A 27,018-nucleotide genomic window follows, 5' to 3' on the forward strand; every position below is an offset into this window, starting at 1 on the left:
TTTTTCAGCTTTTAATAATAATTCCTCCACTCAAGGAAAAACAAAATCTTATTCCAAATATTTAGATTGCTAAAGAAAGGCATGTAGTACTATTTTCCACAGTATTTTATACAGACATGGGTCAGCATGGAGGAAAATTTTCATGCCTATTTTCCCATAGGATGTTGGAAGAAATCCTGTGAAATTATTCTTTTCCATGAGATAGGAACAGACAGCGTTTACACAGGCCGATGGTTAAGAAATCTTTTTGGGAGAAAGATGATGATTTTCTCTTGTATAAAAAAGATCCGGGCATGAAAATGTTTCATCTTCAAGAATCCCTTTATCAAGTGAGTATCAGTAGACAGGAGTAGGCATTTCGCTTTTCTTCTGTTGTTTGAGGATTGGGACTATGTCGATGAAGTCGACCGTATGACTGAAGGTCTACTTGCAAAAGGGTTGGTTGGATCGGGCCCAACGGCTCTTGTTACTCGACAACTGCTTTGCTGGTTCACGGCGATGGAGAGCGATGAGCTACAGCTCAAACTGAAATAGCAGATGCAGCTTCCTGCTCTACGCTGCATCTTGTGGAGACGTGTGAACACACTAGGGAAGATTGGCGTGATTGATGTTGCTGAAATTGGAGTCCCAAGGAACTCAGTATTACACTCATTTGTATTATGTCACATTGGTACAGAGGAGCGTTAAAATAAGTGACTTCTAAAGTGTTTGCTGATGGTGCTGCTGATTTGAGCAGGATTATAGCCCATTAAACACCCGATGTATGACTGACTTTGGCCGTTTCACAGATACAGCCTCTGGCTTTAAATGCTTGTGACCTATACCCATTTGTTACGCTGAGTAATTTTTTAATGTGTTTGCAGAGACTTTTTAGAGAGTGGTTGTGGGAGCAGTTTTTGGATTCTCTTGGTAAATCCTCTTCTGTCTTTAGGTGAGTGTAGATGTTCATCAGTTCAGTGTGAACAACCGACCCATGGATAACGTCACAGGTGACAGATGACTGGGAAATCGGGGAGTCAGCCCACGGCAAAGACGAGAATAATTTGAGGCTTTTAGTGGCAGAAACCACAGTTGAAGCAGCATTTCTGATGTATCTATCAGACTAAAATGGAAGGAGGCACTACGCTGGCAGTGCGTGCGATAGGAGAGCAGCTACCATCCCTGACTCCTAGATCCCACCTAGTTAACTCCTTGCAGCAAAACGCCGGGCTGCAAAGCATATGGGTTAAAAATCAGGCCAAGCCGGCAAGGACGGAGCCGCCTTGCTCCGCAGCCCCGTGCCGCTGCCCGGCGAGGGCCGAGGGCTCCCCGCTTGTCCCCCCGCTCCTGCGGCTGCGGGGACATTTCGCCTAGTTCAAAAGTTCACAGGGAGGCTCTGGCGAGGCGGGCGGCGTTGGGGGCCGGAGCGGGCACCGCCGGCAGGTCCTGCCTCGCCGGCGGCGGTGGCCGGTGCCTTTTCCTCCCCTCTCTGCTTGCTCCTTTCCAGGCGAGACCTCGGGCTCGGCAGGTACCGCTCTGTCTGCCCCCCGCCTCCCCCCTCCATTTTTTTCCCCTGCGCCCCTGCAGCATCTGCCCGCCGCCCAGCCGGGCTGCGGGGCTGCCGGCGCGGAGGGGCGCGGAGGGGCGCACACCCCCCGGCGGGCCGGGAGCGGCGGGGAGCGGCGCGGCGCTGTCCCCCCCCCGCCGGCGGGGGGCGCGGGGAGAGGGGGGGGGGGAGCGGCGGCGCGGCTGCCCGCCGCCCCACAAAAGGCATCGCTGAGCTCGGGCTGCTCCGCACGCCCGGCGCACCGGGGCGCGCACGGACACACACACACGCACACGGGCACGCAGGGACACACTCACGCACGGACACACACACACACACACTCACGCACACACACACACACACGCCGCGATGTGCGATGCGCGATGCGCGACGTGAGGCACCTCGCACGCCCCGGGGCCGGGGGGAGCCGGCGGGATCCGCGCTGCCAGCCCGCCCGCCCCTGCCGCTCCCTCTCCTTCAGACCCATCCATCAGCCTCTTCCTCTCGGTCTGCTCCCTCCTTTCTTTGCCTTGCCTTGCCTTTCTTTTTTTTTTCTTTTTTTTTTTCTTTTTTCTTTTTCTTTTTTTTTTTTTTTGATTTGCTCTAACTGTATCTACCCAAGCCCTGAAAAAATGCCTGCCCGTGGAGCGAGGAGAGGGCACCGGGTCGGTAAATAAGAAGTGAGTACGAGCACAATGGCGTGCCTCCCCGCTCCCAGCCCTGCGGATGCTGCATGCGCCCCTGCTTCCCCCGCTCCCGGGCGCGGGGGGGACACCGGGATGCTCCCCGCACCGCCGCGGCGGCCCGGGCCCCCTTTGTACCTTGCTTGGCTGCTTTCCCTTCCCTTCCCGGCCCCGCTCCGCGCCTCGCCCCGGCCCCGCCGCCGGCCGCCTCGCCCCCGCGCCGCTCCCCGACGCGGAGCATCCCCGCCGGCGGCGGCCCGGGGCTCGCCCGCCGCTGCCCGCCGCACCGGGGCTGTGCCCCTCGGGGGCGGCGGGCATCTCCCGGCGCATTGCACCGGCCCGGGGGAGGGGGCAGCGGGGCCGGCGGCGGAGCGGCGGTGCCCGGTGCCCGCTCCTTTGTTCGCTGCCGGCGGCCGCGGCGGGTCGGCGCTGCTCCGGGCGGGCGGGCGGCGAGCTCGGCGGCCCCCGCCGGGAGGGAAGCGGCCCCCGTCCCCGTCTTTGGGGGCTCGGAGGGGCCCGGGGGCTGCGACGGGAGAGGGGAAGGCGGCGGGGAGGGGGCTCCCCCTGCCAAGGTGTGGGGGGCGGGGGGGGCCGTGCCCGTCCCCCCCGGTGCCCGCGGGGCGTGGGGCGGGGGCCGGGGCAGTGGGAGGCGTGACCGCGGCGCGGTGGGGTGCGCGGGGCGCCCCGGGTCCCCGCTCGGCCCGGGCTGGGGCTGCCCCGCTCCCTCCTGGCCCCTTCTCCCTCCGCCGAGGTGTGTGCCCGATGCCGGCGGTGTCCAGGAGGGGACCCTGCCGAGTGCCACCCCAGCGCCAGCCCTGTGGGGACGGGTCCCACCTCCGCCGCCCGGAGGGAGACTTCCCTCTAGATTTAGATCGGGGCTTTTCCCACCGGCAGCTGGAAGCGGTGTCGTGGCCTTCCGAAATGTACTTGTAATTCAAAACAATTTAAATATAGCTTGTGTGGTCAACTGCTGTGGCCATCTTCCCACAGGAGACCTTTACCTGCGCTTGATGTGGTGGATATTTTTTTTAGTGCCCATGTAGTTGCTGGTAGTCACATGAGTTATGGAGATACTTGATAACACACTCAGCTGCTCTTTTCCTAACCCAGTGGGGTTTTTGTAGCTGTAAATAAAAATACATGCTCTAACAAATGGGTGACTTTTCCAGTAAGTACACATATGTTTTACTGGTATTTTCTGAAAGGTGTAATCGATACGCAATTAACGCTTTAAAACCGGGACGATGAGCAATGTATCATTTTTATGGTTGTGTCTGGGGAGTTTGGAAGTGACCAGGCAACTGTTCTCAGAGTGCATTCGTTGGAGTTCAGGACAAAGTAGGTGAAAGGAAGAAGGATTTGTGTATTTCTGCTGCTTCTGTAATGCTGAGGTAAAACACGCCTGGAAAGCTGCTTAGCAGTGCTTAAGAGAGCAGCAGATGTAAAGAATCTCTGCAGTGAAGTACCACCTTCTACTAATTCAGTGAAATGCAAGAGTGTAGGGGAAATCTGCATTTTGGAAATGACTGAATATCATAAGGGGACAGACGCATATAGAAATTGTTGCAAATGTGTGTATGCATGTAAAATGGATAATACTACTCAGAGCAGCAGATTTGTTGAAAGGTGGCATGGGATTTCAGGGAAAGATTCAACAGTTTAAGAATGCCGGTTACAAGCAACAGAATTTCTGTAGTCTCTTGGCAAGAAGTTCAGTTAACACAATCTGAGTGGTACCATAAAAATTAACTTTCTTTTTCTGTTTTGCCAGTGGCGGCACCTGACTTGCTGGACCCCAAATCGGCCACTCAGAACTCCAAACCAAGATTATCATTTTCCACCAAGCCTACTGTGCTGTCTTCACGGGAGGAGAGTGATTCGGCTATTAATGTTATGAAATGGAAGACAGTCTCAACAATTTTTCTGGTGGTAGTCGTGTATTTAATAATTGGAGCAACAGTATTTAAAGCCTTGGAGCAGCCTCATGAGACCTCCCAGAGAACCACCATTGTGATTCAGAAGCAGACGTTTGTATCTCAGCATTCCTGTGTGAATGCAACAGAGCTTGATGAACTGATTCAGGTAATCCATACCAAACCCTTGTCACCATGCCTTAGAGGAACAAATATATATGGCAGCACTGCTGTGATAAAGGGGAAAAACTTTATTAGCAAAGCTCTGTATTGGCCGTGCGATGTAACAAGTGTTAAGACCAGAAGTTGAGCGATAGCATTGTCACGCAAAGCCTCATGGTTGAAAAGCTATAGCTATTTTTAGGTCCAGTACGCTTGTAGACAGCCTTTTCACTGAAGCCTCCCATTATGCTAATTAAATGATTATTCATCAGCAATATAATTAATAGTTCACAAAGGAATTGATATATTGATTGTGCCTTACTAGGTCTGTCAATATTTGAAATGCCTAATTCTGAGGAAGAAAATACAACATCCATTGTCTTAAAGGACTTCTAATTTACCCTGATTGTATCAAGCTAGCTTTCCTTCCAGCTGTTTGTTTCTTTTTATTGATTTTGTTTTAAGTAGAGGAAAGTACCACGGACTTGCTATTTTGATCTTAAATCTCAATTTTCTCTGATTCTTAAAGGCACATCCACAACTGATGTACATCAGTGTGTTTCTACTAACATGACTTTAGCCTTGCAGGTCACCTGCCTCACAACCATAGGAAATATTTATCTGCACTACCACAGGACTAGATCCAGAGCCTGATGAGGCCCACTCCAACTTAAATCCCATGTTTCCATGGTCTTATGAATATCCAGTGGCACTGCAGGGAACAGCAAGGGGCTGCCAAATAATGTCAGTTGTGGGGATAAGACCATGATACTGGAGGCTGGAGTGAACAGCTAAGAGTTGGCAAGGATTGACCCCTTTGCTGACAGTAGCCGTGGGGCCGTATGGGTCTGCAGAGCCTGAGATGGGACACTGGAAAGCAGGAGAGCATGGTGGGTGCCCACACCCTGGCTAGCACAAGCTCTGGAGCATGCCAGTCGCATGGGTGGCAAAGCTTTCTGGAGGTGGTTTTTGACAGCAGATCTGGCTGGGAGTTTAGAAGTTGGTTTTACCTCCCCAGACCAATCTGCATTGAGCATCAGCATGGACACCTGTTTTTTTTTTTATTTCAGTTTTAAATGCAGAGCTCTGAGGTACTGAGGTATTTTTATGGCACACTACTTCTGAATTTTAAAGGCAAACTGGGAAAATATCTTGTATTTTGTGATTTCTCCCCTGCCTTGTTCCTAAAATGTGTACCAAAACTGCCACCCTTCAAATGACTGTCAAATGGTTCCTATCTCCATGTATCCTAACTAGACATGCCTGAGGAGGTGCTGTTGATATGAATTATTATGCTGTGTAATAACTATGTTTCAGTGGTGTTACCAGCACAATATGAGATAATCTTTCAGAGAAATATACACGCACATTTTGATTAAAACAATCTCTTGCAGGTAGTATAAATATCCCCATCTGAAATTTTTAGGTCAGATCCTGTACTTGTGAAGATGAAAGTAGAAATTTTGAAGCAATATTTTCTTACATCATCTGTGAGGTGGCCCTTAAGGCAAAAACCTTTGAAATTTGCTCTCGATATTTTAGCGTTTATGATTCCCTACCCAGAAGCACAGATTGGTAATAAAAAACCACCTTGTCAGCATTCAGTGCCCATTGATGTTCTGCGTAAAATAAATGACAGTTTCAGCACCATTATCAGAGCTCAGATACCCGTATCAGCATTAGCTCCCGTCTTTGCTAGTGATGTTGGCGTGACCAGAGGGACGCAGGTGTGTGAAGCATGGCGGGGTGACACAGCCTCCCACAGCTTGTGGATGAGAGGTGGTTGTGGGAAGAGTTTGCTCTGCTTGTTGTTGGGGTAAATGGAAAACTTCATTCCTCCTTGTTCCCTTCTGCTGCTCTGCGAAGAACACTGCGACATGGAGGTGTGAATGTGCTGTTACACTCCTTTTATAGGAGGAGAGCTGAGGCATAGGGAGCCTGGTCCTACAAGTGCATTTGGGTGCCTTTTTTTTATGCAGATTAAATGATGACGAAGTACATCAAGTTGTTTAAGGGTCAGGAATTAAGTGACTTGCCCAAAGTAAAATAGGAAGTCAGTGGTAAAGCAGAGTTTCAAATCATTTTTCCAAGTCTAGGCTGCTACCCCAACCATGGGGTCATATTCCTTCCCTACTTACCACTTTGTCCCAGAAGCTAAATTACTGGAATACATTTTTTCTCTCTGGGTTTATGTCTGACTGCTATTACAATATAATGCAGTGTTTCTGCAGTTTTTGTTGGATGTCTGTATGAATAAAAATAAATAGTGTGTGTGAGGAAAAAGTAAATTACATTTAAGAATTCACTGAAAGCTATAAAACTGAAAATTAATACATACTAGTCTATGTAGGAAGCTGAAATGATTAGTGTGTGTGAAGCAAATTACAGAGCTTACAGACTGTAATGTCTTCTTTAATCAAGAATTTACCTTGAGTCAAACTATAATGAAATTCATTATAAAGTTTTCCTTTTGAACTTAGTGTTCTGGGATTCCAGAAACTGGTTTGGCTCTAGTTCATGCTAGTCACTGCTCAAGGTGCTTATAATGCAATTTTCAATCTTCACAACTTCTGATCTGCCATTTAATCCTTACTCTGAAGCAGGCTTGACTATTCCAAGACTGCTAACTGATAGTACAATGTTCAGTGGCTTAGGTAAGCAAACTAGGGAGACTCGCTCGAGAGCACAAATTCAGCTAAAAAAATTGTGCAAGTGGGATGAAACTCTAGTTCACTAGCACTCAGGGGCCATCTAGTTTCTGTCACCTTTGCTAAAATCTTCCCTTTGCCATAGACCTGATCACAAAACAGAGTTGTGTGCTTTTGTAGATGCACATGGGATAGGGAATTTTCCCTTCCTGTCATCTCCATCCTTATTTTATCTCACCAATCATCAAAAACCTTCCTGCCACAACAATATACTATTGCCAACTTTTCAGCACACGGCTTTATTCCCTGGGTTTCCAATTCCTGAAACTATGTATTTTCACATTGATTCTGTGGCTCCTCTAGGTGTACTCAGTGAGAATTATACTTTTATAGACTTTTTTTTTTATATACATGTGAAACATGGGACAATGAGAGCTGCTATGCAGCATAGAAGATGTGCAAATTTGGTGAAATAGAGTGCTCAGATGATGATGGCCGAGCAGCTTCTGCTGCCTCAGAAAAATGACCTGGGTTTTCCTCATAACTTTTCATCCCAGTCCAGCAGCATTGTTCGTGTGTTGACGAGGAGGTGGTCTCCATGACCACCTCTGTCTCTGACTTCCGTGGTCCAGTGTTGCAAATCTTTTTCAGTCTAAACCACTTCAGTTACTTGTTGCCTCACTATAACAAAATATATCTACAATGAACAACAGCAACGTGTGACCTGAGACCTGCTTCCAGGTACATAATTTTTCTGATATTTTGTGAGCACGTCTATTTAGTACCATACTTAAAGTGTGCAAAAGTCACACAGAGCCTATCTGTACACCCAAGAGGCCATTTTTTCCAAGCAATTTCAACTGCTTTTGTTGTAGCCTGAAGTCGGTATTAACAACAACAATATTAAGTGGATCACTGCATGCTGTACACAGCAGTGCTGAGGTTGGCAGTGCACAGCAATCAGTCATGGTATATCTAAAGCTACAACTAGAGAAATATCCCAGGAGGGAAGCTTGTGAACGTACAAACAGTACCTTGGTGAGTCTAATGAGGATACAACAGACCAGCAAGCTGTACATGGCCTGGTGTTAAACTTCATTTTTTAGTTTCAGTAGGAAGGTCTTGAAAGGATTTCCGTTGAGATGAGAAAACACTGGTTTGGTGAAGGTTATATATAATGTCAAATACATTATAAGCTGTAGAAAGGGATGTGGCCAGACACTTTGCTACTATTGCTTCTTTTGGAAGAAGAAGAACTCTTGACAATTTATCATGGATGGTGTTTTGGTTTCTCTGTCCATGCCTGCTCTCAACTTGGCCTTGCCAGGCAATGCAAAGTAACTGCCAGGTGACAGAATAAAAGAGTAAATGTGGTTCAGACTGTGTGGATTTTATGTATATGTGACAAAATATATAAACCTGATCTTCATTTACACTAGGGATTTTTTACATCTCGCATGTAACAGGTTTTTCCCCACCACTGAGCTTTTTGTTGGCAGCAGCTGATAGAAACCTGGGAGTAATCCAGCTATACGCGCACAAATAACAATAAGCATTAACGAATGAAAAAATTTTCTAATTGGAGAACTTGTATCTAATTATTTCAGTCTAGTTCTAATTCTCTTTTGGCATGTTGACTGTTCCCTACAGCAAGCTTGCCACTAAACATTTGAAAATGCTGGAGACAGTTTCCAAACTCGGATGCACAAAGCGTATTGCCAAGTACCTAGGAAGATCTCCTGCTGTATTTATGCACCTGTACATAGTAGCAAATGTAAAGAGACCTTAGGTTACATTGCTGATGTTGAGGTTGCACACATGTCCTCCTGCAGTGCTGCGCAGCCATGAAATATGTGCCTATACCTTCGTGGCATCTCCTGGGGTTAAGAGTTTGTCTCCGGGGACAGGTGAGCCTGACTGAATATGATATCCAACAGCTTTGTAAAGTTAAAGGGCTATGAAATAACAATGAATTTGCTTTCCCCTTACCCAGAGGAACTCGTGCTGTTCCTAGGAGGTATGGCTCATTGTGGGGTGTCTTGTCAATGAAGAACAAATATTTGTCCCCCTGCCAAAGAGAAAGCTCATTAAAAAAAAGAGAAGAGCTTTTTATGTAAATATCACCCAATTACATACTGCTCAGCAGTTATTTGTTTTAGTGTTGACCTTTATAAACTGAAATGGAAAAAATATATCCTTTTAATCCCCAACCATCAAGTTAAGGTATTATTTTTGCATACAAAAATTAGAAATGAGAGAAATTTCAGTTATATTATTTTAAATAATATTGAGTGTCCCAGCAAGCTGTTGTGACTTATTTTAGTTATCTTAGTGAGTTGATTCTGAAAGAGTTTTTGAGTAAAGGAACACTGAAAGTGAAATTAATAACAGAACATACCTCATATCTGGTTCATTTAGCAGAAGCATCCTTCAAATATACTTATTCTGAAAACCCCAACAAGTGGAAAAAATAATATTGAATATCACACTAAACAGCACAATCTTTTAATGTGTTCCAAGTGCTGTTTGTGGTAATTTTTGTCTTACAAAGTCTTCGTTTTGAAATCTGAACAAGTTTTCAGTGTGCTGCACCAAGCTGTCTCAGCAATAAAGGACTCTTGTATGAGAGTTTTAAGTCCAGCCCCTTTCAGGGTATGTGGCTTCTTCTGAAAACTGCATGCCCACAAAAATGTGCTTGCATTTAAAACAAACAAACAAAAAGAATTAATGAACCACCAGGATTAACTGAATTGACCTTGATCCCACAAGTCGATCTCCTTGGGTTCTTTGTGGGCTTGTGGTTAACACGAGGAGAACAGCTCTCTGTGCTGGGGTCCACAGTCATGTCCCATGCCTGTTTTCATCTTACATTTGCATCAGCTGCATTCTCCCTTTTCTTTCCATTCATCTCTTAGACTGTGAATGAGACCAAAATATGTTTTCCCTTGAGGAAAAATGTGGTTTTTTTCTTTATCTCTCTGAGGGAAGCCTGACACAGTTATGAATGACATGGGAGCAGTGTTTCTTTCATCAAACTGGCGTCACTAGAATGTCGTTGTGGCTTCTTATGTGATTAATTTCTTGTAAAAATATTTCACTGCAAAATACGTGCTTTCTGTGGCTTTGTGTTTATAGTTCAGGATAGCTAGCTGCATTAAGTTGCACCTCCACCAGTAGCTGATTTTATGTCTTTTTAATTTTTTACAACTTGCATTGTAGCCCCAAGAAACTGATTTTGCTGCATCCTCAGGAATATGTTGTTTTATTTCAGCCAGTTAGGCTCCTTGAGCTGCAACCTCTCTGATTCTGTAGAAAACGGTTAAAATAAAGAAGTGTAAATCCTTCTTTCTCTCCCGGAGGTTAGAAGGTATTTGAGCTTGATGTATCATTTTTGGAGTTAATAAATCACAGAGATTCAAAGATCTTGTTTTCATAGAAATCTGAAATTTATTTAGACAAATTTAAAATCTATTAGCTGAACCTATTAAGGTTGAATCGAATTTTATTCACTCTTTGAGTCACAGCATTTATAGACATTCTCAGTCCTGTGAGCTCTAGCTTATGGGTCCTCTAAGCAGGAACTTTTTGAGGGAGTTTGGATGTACCAGTTTAAACCCTAAATATTCTTAGTCTCTCCATTTTGCTGTTCCTTCCAGCCTCTTCAAAGGGAAGCAGGAAACATCCCGTGTCTGGATTCTAACCTAGAAGCAGCAGATGTTCATGCTTTGTAAACCTTAAAGCCTTGAAAATATTGATAGACCAGTGTAAAAGAAATTGATGCTGCAGCATATTTTATTTATTTATCTGGGGATCCAAAATACCATTGCATCAGTTTTTTTATTGTTCCATCTGCATTTCAGACACAAATCTTATGACAAATTGCAAATACTAGTAGCAGAGCTGACCGTTGATGGTGTTTTCAAAGCAACGAAAAACGAATGACTTTTAAAGTGGTTAAAACATGAAGCGCAGGGACTGTAGTTTCTGTTGTTACCCTATGCATATGTCTGTCCTTAGTAAGGTGTCTGCCCGTCAAAGCACTTGAGCTTATGTTTTCTTAACTTTAAGTATACAGGTAGTCCTAACTGGTACAGTGAGATTGTGTTTCTGTTCTACTCCCACTGAGTCTGTAAGTCTAGTGTTCACCCCTGTTTTCTGGTTCACACTTGTCAGAAATAAATGTTCAGATGCTATTGTCTCCTTTCACAGTAAAGCTCCCCAAATTCTACCTGTATCTCTAGATCAGAGGAATATTTCTTAAATAAAACACCTCTGTGAAAGACCTTCGATCATAACTTGCCCAGACCTGCCCTCCATGCAGATACCCACCCGCTGTGGTCGAGCGCGGATGGGCTGCAGAAGCCCCTGGGCTGTGTGCACTCCTCACTTAGGGTTGCTCTGGTTCCTGCTGTCCTCTTGCAGCCACATCCCCTCTTCTGGCTCTGCACTTAGCTCCTGGAGGGAGGGAATTTTTTGCCAAACTTTCTGTTGCCTGGGAGCGTTCCCTTCAGTGACAGGACAGCTCCCTTTTCTATAGTTGTTTTCTACATGGCAGATAAACCAAAAGGAATTTTTTTAACTCCGGTCTTTATCCTTCATAAGCATAAAAGCAATACACATTTTTGGGAGAATAAATAAAATCTAACTGCCCTTGTCACTTCTTTGTTCAAGCAGGTTGGTTTCTAACTTTTTTTTTGCTGCTACTGGTGTTGTGGCTGTTAAAGGATACATTTACTTCAGATGAACAGTTTTATAGGACCTAGAACCAAGCTAGCTTGAATGCATCTGAATGACAGCTTTTGTCTTAGAAAGACTGGAAGATATGACTCATTAGTAAGTCAGTTTTGCTGAGCAGCTGTCTGCATAATTCTTCCAGTCTTTAATCTCAAGAAGCAAAGCAAAGCCCTCTTCCCTCAACGTGTATGTATACATACAGACATATATGTATGCACACACACAAAATTTATATACGTAGTCTGTTTGTAGTGCATATTTAGAAATAGAAATGTATTTCAGTATGTTTCTACTTGTTTTTAGTTCAAGTAAATTGTGAACACAGGTTGAAAAGAGTTCTTCAATGTGTTGGGTACTAGTCTCCAGTGCAGATTACAGTCATATGTTATACAAACATATATAAAAAGAAAAACATGGAGTCACAGAATTATAAAGCAAACTGCCTTGCAATCTCTTTCAATGGCAAGGCTCAAAAGCATAAGCTTTTGGAGGCTGGAGAGTTGTTTGCTAAGTGTTAAAAGCATCCTAATGTGCCTCTGAACAAAGAACTAGGATTTCCATTCTTTGTAAACCAAAGCTGAAATAAAAGCGCAGGACTCGTGCAGTAGCAGGGCCATATGAGATGTATCGTTTTACTGGAAAGTGAGAGAGTGCTCTTGTCAAATGGCAGCAGGACAGTGAAGGAAGAAATCCAGGCTGAGAAATGAGTTTTCAGAAACTTCGAGGCGTATCTGACTTTTTGACATCGCTCGTTAAATGATTGCCAGGAAGCACAAGCTGACTCCTCACAAGCTGGGTAACGAAAGGCTGCGCACTCTGTATTTTGTCAGGATCATAATTTAGGGTGCTTCTCTTTTCATCTTTGGATGGAAAAGCTGAAAGTAATGAAGTGTCGTGTTACATCATTTCATGAAAGTGAAGCGACTGGAAGATGGCACAAAAGCATGTATTCAGAGCCTGATGTGGAACAAGAAGATGAGCATTAGGGTGACTGGTTTTACATACACTTATTTCTGCCTGATCTCTGTATGAGGCAGTGGTTGACTACCAGAGGGTAGCCTTCGCAGTTTATAACCTCTCTGTATTTCTCCTGTGGCTCTGCAGACCCCTGCTTAGTGGATGCAGCTCTTTGGCCAACAGGCTGGCTTTTGTCAGTCATCTCCATTGGCTCCTTGCAGGGTCAGAGGACCAGAGGCTGAAATCCTTAACCCAGGAGAATTGTCTTCTGTTTTCACAAAATGACTGTGCTGCTTGAAAGGCTGTTTTATCTCTCATTTTGACAGAAAAAAGTCACAAAATTCTGTTTTAATCTGCAAGGGTAGCTCAGCGTGGCCTCTACAGACAGATCTCTGTGTGAATGCAGGGATGTGATAATACAAAACTGCACAATGTATTTATCAGAAACGGTTTCTAAATTATATGGGAAATGAAAAGCTGACATTCAATTAAAAAGTTATTTTATATTGTCACTCTTCTCTTTCAGTGTTCTGATTTCAGGCAGAAAAGTACAGTGTGAACACAATGCTTATGGTATTTTGGAGCTCAGGTCCTGGTTTTGAAAGTAAGGCAGGTCATGCCTGGCCTATCCACTCTGGGCTCAAGGGTCTCTGCCTCTTTTCTCTGATGCTCTACTAAAGCTTATTCCTGAATACAGGTGTAAAGTCAGGTGGTTTGTGTGTAGTACGTTAGAACTTGTACTCAGACACAACTAAAGGCTATCCTAAGATACAGTACAGAGATAGCCTAAGAATCCATGTAACGTGAAAAATGGGAATTAAGTTCCTAAAATATTTGAAAATTTTATCTCAGTTCTCTTTATTATCAAAAAAAGCTCAAATTTTTGCCATTATAAAGACAATTAAAGAAGAAAAGCCTATTACTTTTATTGTAGCCGTATAATATTCTTAAAATCATTGAGCATAGAGGCCTTGATTGGGTGCCATGTGCTGGGTGACCCCTCCTCTGCTCAGTCCTCAGTCATCTGATATGAAACAATTAGTAGACAAAGGCTCTGGAAGAAGGTAAGGCAAGAGAAATGATCTACATAGTTTAAGAACTGAAACTGTCCACATCCCTATTCTAATGCTGACTTGTTCTCTAATGCTGAAGTGAAACTGATTTTTAAGTCAGAATTTAGTTTGCATATGGAATAAAAATAAGAAAAACTAGAAAAGTTGCCACTGAGGTGGTCAGTTAACTTCAATACTATAAAGAAATTTTTTAAAAGTCAAGAAATTCCCATGTTAAGATCAGACAAATTGATTATAGGCTGCAACATATGATAAATGTACAGATTACATAGCGTTTTCAAGATTCTGACTGTTTCAAGATTCAAAATGCACAGAGTTATTATCACTATTGTATAAGTTAGGATAAGCCGAAGGGCTCAGGTGACAGAAAGAAGCTATGAAGTAAGGAAATAATGACATGCCAAACTTGTGACAGATGAAGCAATTGTGTTTGCTCTAGTAGTGAGGCATCAGTCAAGAAAAAAAGGCTGAAGATCAAGAATAACGTGCCAGAGAAAATTGAATCTAACAGCACGGACAATGAATAGCATGCTGTTTGAATGCTGAGGGTGAGATCCTGGCCCTTAGTGAAGTTAGTGGAAACCAGCTACATAAGCCTGGATTTTTGTTCTGGGCTAAGGAAATGTCAATATCCAATATTCCCGGAAAGTTTGTGCAGTGGATGTCGTCAGAAAGAAAATACTCCCCTGAAATTAGTGCCCAGAAATGTACATATGTTAAGAGTTATATTATAATTATTTTCTTTTAAAATTATGCTTGGGAATAGTTTTAGATGAGATCTGCTCATAGGCACTGACCAACCTAAGAAGAAAAGATGTCCTCTGATCCAAAGAACTGAAAATGCAGTTACCCTCCCAAAAAAATCTGCAGGCAACATTCAAAGACCTTATGAGACAGTAGTATTGATCTCAGTAAACCAGCAGCATTACCTAACTGTCATCCTTGTTAGTGAAGAAGACTCTTACAGAAGACTGAAGGAATATACAGCAGCTTTGTTAATGTTTAAGGCTGGATCTTCTCAAACGTGGGAACAGCGCAGGAGAAAGCATAATAGTGTGTGTTTAGAAACTTACTAACTTGGTGATGAAGAAGACATCATCTGGCCTTTTATGACTAAAACTGTTTAAAACAACACATAAGGTAAATCAGTAAAGGTACAAAGAAAGTCCATGAGAAATACTGGCAATAAAAAATTGCTTATATACGATGTTCAACAGATTTATTTAAGTAGGTAAATATATTTAATAAGAAAGAGTCTTTAATTCAGAAAAAAAGAGGCAGCTGTTGGGTCTATAAGATCATTAATTTCTTGAAGGAGACAAATAAGAAATTGATATTCAAGTGTTTCTCATAACATAAGAACTTGTAAAATTACTTTGAAGCACATAAAAATCTCAAAAGGGAAATGCTTTTAAAATGATCCACAAGTAAATTGCAGAACTTACTGCCACAGAACAACTTGGCTTCTAAAATACATGTGAACTCCAAAAGTAGTTAGATAAATTCATGGTAAAATGATCCACCCAAACCAATCTGAACACCATGGTGCAGATGCAGCCTCCCACTCAGAAAGTCCCTAAAACTGTGCTTAGTCAGAAGTTAAGAGGATGTATGAAGAGATAGCATCACTTGCCTACTTGCCCTGATTATTTTCCTAATTGGCAGTCAGCTAAAATCAGAGACATAATAATAGTGCCTAATTGTCTTTTGCAGCCATCCGTTGTGTTTTGTTAGGTCTGACCCAACAGAGCAGATTTGGGTTAAGTCGTAATTTTTTTTCCTGGAAGTCTGTAGGTACAGTGCACTGCAGTTAGGAAATGCATAGCTGTAATGGATCTTTGAGCAGTTTGGATTGGCACACTTCTCATACAAAAGACGTTGAGGTGGTATGGCTTCAAAACGCATAGTGGTGATATAATGCTCTAAATATGTTTTAAATCTGGATCTGTATAAAACTCGGTATTGCTAGACTGCCTAAACAGGTGCATTGCTCTGGGTAGTGCATTCGTTCGGTACAAGAAACTGTAATAAAACATGAATGGTCCCATAAAATTATATTTATCCAGTGCTTTACCATATGATATCCTCACTGGAGAGCATGTGCCCATTTGCAGGTACAAGGGCTTGTGGCAAAAGCTCTCAGTCCGCTGCATTGAAACAGGACTCAGAATGTATTCAGTAGGCTTTATAGTGCAGCACACTGGGGTTTACGAGTCAAAGGAATATCTGTATTACATAAATTATAAAATCCATACAGGGATGGTTTTTACATGCTGCTTAGTCTGGTGTGTCCCTGCCTACAGTAATGCAAACACCTAAGTCAGTATCAGTGCTTCTGTATTTACTGTTGACAAGTTGTACATGATGTACAAATGTAGAAGAAGCTTTATCCTTCCAACCCAAAGGAAAATTAAACTCTCTTCCCCTTCCCTTTGCCCATCCTTTCTCCTTCCTCAATAGGATTGAAAATTCCACATCTTTAATGTCTGCCTTTCTGGTGTTTTAAAAAAAAAGTTAGAATGACAACAGTTGAAGGTATAGGAGATAAAACAGTGTAAAGCCTATGTACAGATACCCCAGCTGGCTTTCTGCTGACAGCCCTGGCTGTTGAAAATGGCTTAGGTGTGGCAGCAAGATTCCTGTGGCTGCGGAGATGCAGCTGTGGACTTTAAATTGGCTCCTTTGTGCATCTGAGCTTTGAAAATGGCAAACTGGAAATGGTGGATTTAAGTTGAGACCCCGTCATGAAAAATCAATGGCCTGGTTAATCCAGTGTTGATATTTTGTCATTTCTGTCCAGATCAACTGAGTTCCATGGGCACTGTTTAGAAACAGAAATGTTTTCACTTGCAAATTATCAGTGTATTTTGGGATTGAAGAAATTATTGCTACTGCACAACACTGTTGCTCTGCAACAGACTGCCCACATGGGTCTGCCTGTTGCTGAGTATCTTTATGGGCTTAATCATTGTTGGACAACGCGCTAAGCAGAAACTAATAGTTAAATTGTTCATTTTAGCTTTGCAATATTTCTTCCTTTGTTCTTTTGTTAAACGCCAATTATTATTTTAAGGATCATGATTATGAAATATGTCCTGGTTTAAAGTTTCAGAATTAAATGATAACTTACATTCCTTAAAATATTTATTGCAAGTTTGAAAATACTTTTTCTTGATGTGCACTGTTTAACTCAAATACTGGTATATATCTGCAATAGCGAGGTAACTAAACAGGAATACTTTTTGTGGTAAGAAGTTACGGTAGGTGACACTGCTGAAACAGGAAATGTTTTATATTTCTTGAGACTATGAAAATGTCACTAGTGGCAACCTTGTTCATTTTAGCTTCTAGAACTGCATTTTTCAAGAACGATATTTATAGACTATATAGTTGTATAAACTCAAAGATACACATTTGATATTTGACTGAATTTTTTATTAATACAGTGAAAGTTTTATAACTGTAAGTGTAATTGTTAATCTTTAGTTATTGAATTGTCTGTTCTACAAAACTGTTTTAATTAATCTGACTTCATTTGATCCAAAACGATGCATGAGTTTTTCTTGGAGTTTTAAAATTGCTGTGTTTTAAGAAGTATATTTGCTTGCCTAACCCAATAGAGGAATATTTTGGGAAACTCATTGTAAATCTTTGTCTAATGTATATTTTTCTTCACCAAATAGTTGCAACAGCAAAAATAATTGTGTTTGCCATCTAGCTAAGGTGATGCTGTTACTGATGTTGTGGATTTTGTATTGTCCTTAATGGTCTGGAATGTACAGCTTTGCTGCATGTTGAAGTGCTTGGGGTGTCTGCTGAAGATTAAATTGTAGCCTGGCTGAATGATAAAACTCAAGCAGAGCAACACTGATCCTTTTCTGGTTTATTGGATTAAATAAGTGATTTAATCAATTTACTATGTAATGTATATTAATATGATTGTTTCATGATTATTGACAAAAATCTTTTTAAACTTGCAGCAAGTAGTGGCAGCAATAAATGCAGGAATCATACCTTTAGGAAACACATCTACTCAGAACAGTCACTGGGACTTGGGAAGTTCCTTCTTCTTTGCGGGCACTGTTATTACCACCATAGGTAGGACACAGCTTATTATCTTTTCATAGTAAATGAGCTGAAACTTTTCTGATTTCTAGTGTGTACATATATTTGTTAATGGTAAATCTTCCAAATCTTATGGTTTAAAGTAGAGAGTTACTTTCTAGCTGCAGGGGCAGAAATTATAGCTGTCTGTAAGGATCCCTAGCTGAGGAACTGGTTCTCCTGTAGAAGAAAAATGTTGCTGTATATTTCTGTGAGGTGACTAGAAGAGGTTGTGGAAATATTTTCTGGGGGGAATTTGGTCAACTGTGTAATCACAAATGTTAAATAGGGCATGATTTAAAGCACAAGTGCATTAAACCTTGACTGAGATGTATGGAATTTCAAGTCTGTGTAATCTTGTTCTATATTGTTTTCTCTAAATTCTGAAAAAATATGAGAACATGGTAAAGATTTTGTTCAGCTTAATTTGTATGGATAGGCAGATTTACATTCAAAGGCTTACTTTGAGGCTTCTGTTGCATTCAGATAATTATCCATGCCCCCAAGCCCGGGGAGTTTTCTGGATCCTTTCTGCATTTGAGGGCCACTGTCCCTCTGAGCAGGTGTGACTAGGAGCAGCGTTTGATCTTTCCCTTTGACTACAGTATAGGGCGCACGATATACGGTTCACAGATGTAGTGTGGCTCACAGATCGTAGAAGGGGCATCCACAAAGGTGGCTGGAAATTTGGAGAAGAAATTAAATGAGAAAGATTTAAGGCCTACATTATGAGAATAATGTATAAGTAATTGTAGCACTGTTACAATAATTATCTCTATGTCATATATACATGTATATTGCAATGGAAGGGGATGTTCTTTTCAAGTGTTGTATGTACCTTTGTTCTTTCTTTATGTAGAAGTGCATAAGTGCTATATATTTTGTGTGACTACATATATGTCTATATATATGTATAAATATTATATCTATGTGTAATATTTTTTCACATCTAGAATAACTGAAACACAGGTTTAGAGAAAACAGAGTGAAATTTTTACCTCCCCAAGGTTAGTAACAAATGTGGTGATTTTATAGTAGTTGGTCCACAAGATAATAAAAAAACAAGTATTGAAAAATGTAATTTTAACAGAATGTAACCAAGAAAAGCAAGAAACTGGAAAGGATAGCTTTATGATCAGTATTATGTTATCCTCTTCTGAAGGCAGAAAACTTTATGTCGTCAGTAAGTATACGTGATTCTGTAGAAAGTGCTTAATACTTTTTCCAGTTCCGAATAAGGATAACAGTTGATGTATGAAAAGTGTTCAAGGAATTAAATGACTCAAAAATTATTTTAAAGCAGTGGAACATTTTGTTTCACTATTTTGTTTCTAAGTGAAAATAAGGCTTTTCTAATTAAAAATGTTTCCTGATTTAATTTGTTGACCTGATTCAACCGAAACATGCATGAATCCTGCTTAGAGGAGAGAGAAGGATCTGCAAAGGCATCCAGGCCACAGATCTGCTGTCCCCAAGAGGCAAGATAACCCAATAGGAAATACATTTGAAAATTAATATTTCATGTCATTTCTGCAAACCAGAGTCATCAGAATCAATCAGACTAGGCAACTGTAAATATTTATTTCAGGTTTTGTGATAGAAAACTGAGAAAATCTAGGGAAAAAAAATCTTCTGGAAAATATTTTGGCTTTGGAGTGACTGTGTTTTTCGTCAGAGACTCTTTCTCATGGGAAACTTGCAGTCAGTTGCAGTTTTGAGCTTTGTTTCTTAGGACTTGAGGACCACTTGCTTACATGAAAGCCAAAGTGGGGTTGGCATTGTCTTACTGCTATGAAACATCTTCCCAATGGTTCACAGGGCTTGTGGTGTGACAGCAGGCAGAGTTGTCATGAAAAGCCCTTGGAATTGTGACTTTCCTGGGAAAATGGTGACAAAAGTAAAAGTTGGGTGTGCTTTCCCTGATTTTTTATATTATTATGTACCATCAAGTGATTTTGTGTTCAGAGCAGTATCTTTTTGTATACAAGTAAACTTTTGAAAATGAAGGCATTCCTTCCAATTAGGGGGCATACGGTTATCATGTAACTTGATATTTTAATTTTTCAAACTAAAAATGTGGTTTATGATCATCTCCAGAGAGTTGCCATAGGTTACAGCCAAACACTACAGATACTTTCTATGGACAAAGACAGGACCTTATAAATTCATAAAACAACTTGACAGAAATAATTTGTAAAAGTGATTTTATAAATATGAATAAAATCTACAAATATTATGTCCTTTAGATTGTATTCCTTAAGAAGTACTTGAACAGAAGAAAAAAGATTTAGTACTATTTAGAGAAAATGATAGCTTTCCAGTGTTGCAGCAGATTCTCTAGCTTTCCAAACCTCTTATTACTATAATTTTACCTTATCATTTAGCCCACACTCCTCCTGGTGATATCTCAGAATTCAAGGCATTCAAATGGAACCAAGAGTTTATTTATGGGTAGTGTTTCCCAAACCTTTTTTAATGACAGTAGCACTTGCATCCCACAAGTACTTGGTTCCTGGAGAGACGAGATAATAAATAAAGCCTTTAGCATTTCACTAAGCAATAAGTTATTGTTTTACAGTTACTGTTATTATTGTATCACAGTAGTAATGAACATTTAAGTTAAAAATATTGACTGTATTTTGGTGGCTATTGGAAGCAGTCCAGGACCATTTGTAGTTTCTTACTCTTCTGGGTCTCCTCTAGGCTGCTGAAAGTCTCTGTTATGGGGACCTGTAAATCTATTGAGCTTCAAAGCCAGCTAACTTTTGTAGAGGTAACGCTCGAGAAAGCATGGCTTGATGTTTATTTGACAGGATGTTTTTTATTCTTGTATAATCCTTCATGTTATCCAATAAATATTACAGTGCATATTATAAAATTAATAAACTCAGTTTTAATAGAACATAATCTGGCATACTGCTACTAGATCTTTCCTAAGAAGTGGATATACTTAAGAAGTCAGGGTCAAACAATTTCACAAGATTTTATTAGAAAAGATTCTTTGTAACTTTTTTTTTCCATGTCTGAGTGCGTTGGTTTTGGATTTACATTTACTACTGTGCAACAGCATAAAACTTCCTTCAGGAAGGGACCTCACTGGTTATAGGTTTGGCTTGCTTAGTTAGGTGTTCTATGTTTCTAGAACAAATATACCTCATCTTAACAAAGAAATGTGAAACTACGTGATTACTCTGTGTGTATGGAGCAGTTTCAGACAGTCCCTAAGAGGGAAAAGGGTTACAGGGGGAAATGGGAATGCAAAAATTGTCTATGAAAAATATTGTTGCATTGTTCCCTGGGATACTGTGCATGCTGCAAAGCACAAAAGGTACTTCATTTCGCTACTTGAAAATGTCATTATCCGGTCAGTCCTATTCTAAGACCACAAGTCCAAAGAAAAGGAAAAAGACAGTTGGAGAGAAAAGCAAGAAAAAATGATAACTCAATCATAATGCTGGAGATAGTGCTGAGGAAGAGGGGAAAATAATCTTTATGTCACCTCTTTTTGTTCTGAGAGCTCATTGTTGGTGCTGTGCATGGTTTTTTTATCCTCTGGATCATTTCCTTCAATAGGTAGCTTGACTCATAAATGGGCATACAGACCCAACCTGTGCACACCATGCTTCCTCCCAAAGAACTTAGATCTTAGGGCCTGAGAAAGTTTTATATTGGCAGCAGGGTAGGAAAGGAGACCTCTCTTACTGCAAGCTTGAGACCTGTATCTAGAAAAAAGAAAAAACAAAGTAGACATGCCAAGGCCTTGAGCTTAGCAGCTGTTTCCCAAATGACTGCTCTCTCCACACATAAAAAATGTAGTGTCAACTGTAATATCAGAAACTGTATCATGAAAACCTCTGCTAGACTCCTATGGGTCTTCATCTAAAATAGCTGTTTTATTTCTGCTGCTATTCCAGCCAGTCTATAATGACTTTTTCAAGCACTGCAAGTAGACATATAGCAGAAAGGGCACTTACTCAGACTCCTGGAAGATGGAGTATCTTGAATAGCAGTTGTAAGCATGTCGGGAGTGCCAGCAACTCCACTGGTCACTGTGGTTTGCCAGAGTGCATCCTTCCAAAGAGAGCCATGTCTACACTGGGGTGAGCTCACAGAGCTCGATTAATACCTTAGCACTTGAGGATGCTTTGCAGCCATATTGACGTCTGGATCCAATAGTTGCTAATAGCTGTGTCTACAAATCAAAAAAGGAAGAACACATAATTTCATTTTGACCTTTTCCACATTTTTTAACCAGCCCTTGATTTTTAAACCCAAGCTTCTCATATACACTGGAAACTGAATCTCTTGAGAAGTTCACTCATGACTAAAGTCTTCAACTTAGCTTCACGCTATGGTAATACAGTTACGTTTTTTGGGTCCAAAAGCTTAGAAACTGTTACTAAAGAGTGTAGAGGGATATGAATCTTTTTTTAAAAAATAAAAAACCCCACAAATTGTAAATATTTATGTTTTAGGGCACAGTTGTGAATAGCAAGCAGCAAATAGTCTGAAGAAAAGATTAATATTTTTGAGTAGAAATCTGAACTTGATTTGTCACATTTAGAGTTGCAATTAGTTATGTAGCTTCAAATGTAATTTTGCTGTAAGGAATACTTCTTTCTGCCATTTTACCACTGCCTGGACACAAGCTTTACTTGTGAAGGCAGGGTATTTTAAAAAGTCTTATTACATTGCTTATTGATTTGAAACAATAATAAAATCCTGCTGCTAAATCTGTCCCTTCTGGCACCATTTCACTGCATTTTTGAAGTACAAAGTAACAGAATAATGCGTTGATAACTAAAATATACAAAATATGGTTGATGTTATAAAAAGACAAATATTATTGATAATCAAATGTTACCTGTTATGTCAGATAATCATAAAACCAAAAAATTGCAAATGATGTTGAAAAATCTATTCCCTCAGTTCAGAAAAGTAAGAAGCATCACATACTTATGTTAGAATTGTTTTCTTTTTTTGTTTGTTTGTTTGTGCCACCAAAGAAGAAACAGAGCTATCAAGAATGAGCATAAAATTTTCATTTGAAAAGATTACTCCAATTTGCTTATCAGAATATAAATACTGTGATTTTTGTTTATGTATTTGAAAGGGAAGAGAGAAGCAGCAAGCAAAAGAGAGTGAAGTAGAAACGCTGAGGTGATTGAGGGGATTGGTGAAAAACTCCTAAAAGTAAAAAACATAAAATACACTGCCTGAAAAATACTCTGATATATGATTTTCTCCATCATATCAGTACTCAAATCTTCATTGAGAACTGCGACTTAAATGAACTTGACTACATGGTGGACGTTGAGGTATATGGCTTCTAAGGACCTGTTTCTTTTAAGGCTCCTCATCTTGAAATAATCTTCTTTGGTTCCCTTTCCAAAGGCACAGGTAAAGTTTCATTAAGGCAAGGTCATGGATCTTATCTTCCACTAGTAGCCTGGATGCATGTGTCCAGATTTCAGCTTCTAGCAGAGATATGTGTGTGGCAAAGCTCAGTATAACCACTTGACGAGACAAGTTGCAGAGCAACGCAGAAAAAGAGTGCCTAAGATTTATGGTCTATGAAAATGTGGTAGTGAGAGACATGCTAAAGAGGTCTTTGGGGAATGAGGTGGAAATGCGCCTTCTATCTTACTCTGCAGAGGACTCCACCGAAAACTCCTGCTGTCTTACCGTAATTTCATATCGATGCTCAAAGAGTGTTAAATATGTATGTCTCATCTGATAAAATGTCAATAGAAAGAACTATTTTGTTTAAAAAAAGTCCCACTGAGATCTTTTCAGAATTCAATCTTTCCTCCAGGTTAGCATTGTGCTTACCTTCCCATCCCCGTCTGCTGTTCTTAATAGAAGATATTAGAGCTAAAATAGCTTTTTAGTCCATTCTAATTTATCTCCTTTGCTTCTTTTGTTGCTCCTGTGAAAAAGTGTCTGAATTTGACCCAGTTATTGGCTGTTGACAAGTAGTGGTTCACTCATGCTCTGGAGAGACCTGTTAGGATTTGGCAACGAAATTCTCCAAATATTTCATCTGAATTGAGCGTACTCTCTCCCAGGACAGTAGCGACTAAACAAGATTTCCTCTATAATTATTTCTCCCAGGAACAAGGAGTAGAGAGTGTATTACCACTATGCCCTCAATTTTCTCCTGCATTTGTTCAGGCAGTGAGAAAGAGGCCTTATCTGACTCAAATGCTGAGGAAATAACACTTGTACAGTCCAAGATTCAGAAGTAATAATTAGGATAACACTGCTGGGAGCTAGAGAACCTTGAACAGTGGTGGAGGAAGGACCATGGTGAAGAACTGAAAGGAAATGACAGATGAAGAGCTCAGAGGCATTGAGTACTTACATATCAGGAAAATGGAATTAAATTGAATGAGCAAATCAGAGAAAAGAAATTGAGCCTCACTAACCAAAATGACTGAGACTAAGAGAAGGAGAGGACCACTTTTTCTTCCTGCACATGCTAGAATACTCAACAACACTAAGGGTGGCTCTGAACTTGAAGAAGTGCAAGTTTATGGGATGATACACAGCTTTAGTTACACAGAGAAGTGTATTTTTTCCTACCAGCCCCAGGTAATATATGCAGGTATCTGACGTGGAAGTATATGGTAAATTGCAAGCACCTGCATGTTCTGTAGGCCATACTCATAACAGAAAGGATCTGATATTTCTGGTGATATTGTTACTTTAAATTATTAGCTATATTAGAAAAGCTTAGGGTGATGTAGCCTTTCAGTAGTGTGAATGTACAAGGGAGTTTTTGTTGACCTGGTAAGTTCTGAATTCCAGACAAGAAACTTGGCAGTGGCTGGTAAAAAGGGATGTTGTCTCTTTAGGGAAGGTGGTGGCATCAATGACATTTCATATCACTTTTCGTATCTTATTTGCATTGTCTTCTTTTACACATTTCTGGTCCTTTAATCCTGATTCAGAGCACTGCCAGCTACTTACTTTTCTTGTAACACTGAGTTTCCAACTATGTTTATATTCTGGAATATTTTTTCCAACCACTAGGAATGTTTTTCAACATTGGTGTGGTTTCATTAAAAATTGGTTTTGTCAAAAAAGCCTTTTTAATTTAATTGATACGCTTTCTGCTAGGCAGCACTGATGGTTTTATTTTGGTGTGGTCTCTATTTATTGTTGGATCGTGCAAAGCAAGGAGGAAGAGGTACCATTTTTGCAGTTTGATGTGCTTGTAGATTCTGACCTTTTAATCCTCCTTTTTCTCAAAACCAGCAAAATGTTGTGTAAGAACAAATTGCCAGGTATGCAGTTTTCCATCACTCTTGTACCTTCTGTAGTTTCCTCAACAACAGACTACACTTAATGCAGTTCTGCTGAGGTCTTGCTGTGGAGTGAAAATGTCAATTCATCAGTTTGACACAGGCCCCAATTTACACTGCAAATGAGCACTGAAATTTTCACAGCTTACTCTGTTAATGCTAGTGTGCTAATGGAACTGGATTTTGTTTTCTTTATTCAGATTTCTCATCACCAGCTGATCAGTATAGGGTTTCTGAGCCTCCTGATCATGTCCATTTTTATTTCCAGGTTATGAAAGCTTGTTGTTATCAATAAAAGAAAGGCCGCCAGGAAGAATTGCTGAATATAGTTACACTGTTTGCAAAATGCTAGGTTGAATGAAATTATTTCCTGCTTCCCTTTTTGTTTATTTTCATAATTGCATCTGAAGTGGTGCAACCAGCTATGAGAACCTCAAACCCCGTAAGCAAACAGAGGCACAGGATTTTGCAAAATACAGAAAAAAGTGAATGTTTTAGGGTTTTTTTCTACTAAACAAGAAGTAATAAAATTGAAGTCACAGAGTGTGTAAGGCTTAGAGGTCAGAATAAAAGCACCTGCTTGTAATGTGTATATCCCATCAGGATGATCTGTTCCCCTTTGACCATATTAAGCTGTTGACCATTATGTGCTGCTTTATTTGCAGCTGTTTGCACTTACTGCTTAGTTGAGCTGCTAAACAGGACCAGCTTTTAAAAAGGGAATGGCAGCCATAACCAATGCCAGATTTTAAAAAAAAATTTTGGAGTCTAATAATATAAGAGTTGTTGGGCTGTAGCCTTTGAAAGTGAAGCTGACTGTCCCAGTTGGAGTTCCTGTGTACTGATCACTTTCTAAAGTAAGGCATTTTTTAGGTGCCTTTATCACCAGTTCTGGGTTCTAAAGTCTTGAAGGTCTTCTGTTGAGCAGTTTGACAAATCTGGACAAATAGCCTATTGCTTTATACCAGGTTAGCCCCATGTTCATGCAAATGTTTGCATGTAAACTGGGCTGTACCATCCCTGACAGCTGGAGTTAAAAACCTGATGGATTCTATTTCAATGATATTTGAAAGATAACTTTTTTTTTCCCTTTTTTTTTTTCCCTTTTTTTTTTTTTTTCCCCTCTAAAGAATATGAAAAGGAACTTATACTGATAGCCTAGAAGGACTTAAAGATTTCTTGAGAAAGTGAACTGCTAGTAATATAAAATGTGATGTGTTGTGCCACCAGCATTATAGAATAAAATAGCATTAAAGTATCACTACAGCGCATGAGAATATCCGTTAGCATTTTATGAAAGTGGTTTTTTTTTAATACACTGAGAGCTCTCTGTATTTTATAGTTTTCTCATTATTGCCAGCAGCTTGGTTCCATTAAAAAACCTGAAAAACCAAAAGGGAATCTGGGTAGAAATACAGGCGAAGGGGAAATTAACAAAATCCATTAACTTTTTTTCAGCGAATCTTTTGCGGTATTGAATCCTCTGGTGCTTTGGAAAATCTCACCCTCTGGTGTCATCCTTTTTAGCGAGATCTGCATCAGTCTGTATGACTGCAAGCAACGTTGTGGCTCACATCTCAGTGTGTGTTAGAAAGCCATATTTTTTAGGAGTACAAGCTAGTAGTAACATGCGTATAGTCTGCCTATGCAGTGCTTAAGATAAAGAAGGTAAAAAAGTGATAAAAACTGACTTGAACTGCTAATGCAAGTGTAATTGTTGAGTACAAAAGTGCTGTTCTGATGGCTTCAGTTTTTTGTTTGGTAGGAACAGACATTTACAAAAGACACCTGTCTGTTGCAAGTTAATAGTAAGTTAGGTGGTAAAAAGGACTCACGGGATGCAGATTTTAGGTGACTGTGTAGAAAACCCTTATATATGCATTACCTACCCTTTCCTGGTCATGCTGGGTTT

The 27,018-nt window shown here is 40.7% G+C and overlaps 1 protein-coding gene across 1 annotated transcript in view; it reads left to right on the forward strand.

Annotated features, from left to right (window-relative positions):
• Positions 1–230: 230 nt before the first annotated feature.
• Positions 231–27,018, forward strand: part of KCNK2 (potassium two pore domain channel subfamily K member 2) — a 77,500-nt gene continuing 50,712 nt past the window's right edge. The window contains exons 1-5 of the mRNA XM_086460363.1: positions 231–329; positions 864–931; positions 1,198–1,507; positions 3,973–4,290; positions 17,676–17,793. Coding sequence (XP_086316489.1) covers positions 231–329; positions 864–931; positions 1,198–1,507; positions 3,973–4,290; positions 17,676–17,793 — 913 coding nt within the window. The remainder of the gene's footprint in view (positions 330–863; positions 932–1,197; positions 1,508–3,972; positions 4,291–17,675; positions 17,794–27,018) is intronic.

Source organism: Leptosomus discolor, chromosome 2, assembly GCF_034619465.1.
Source record: "Leptosomus discolor isolate bLepDis1 chromosome 2, bLepDis1.hap2, whole genome shotgun sequence".
In the NCBI taxonomy this organism is placed as follows: Eukaryota; Metazoa; Chordata; class Aves; order Leptosomiformes; family Leptosomidae; genus Leptosomus; species Leptosomus discolor.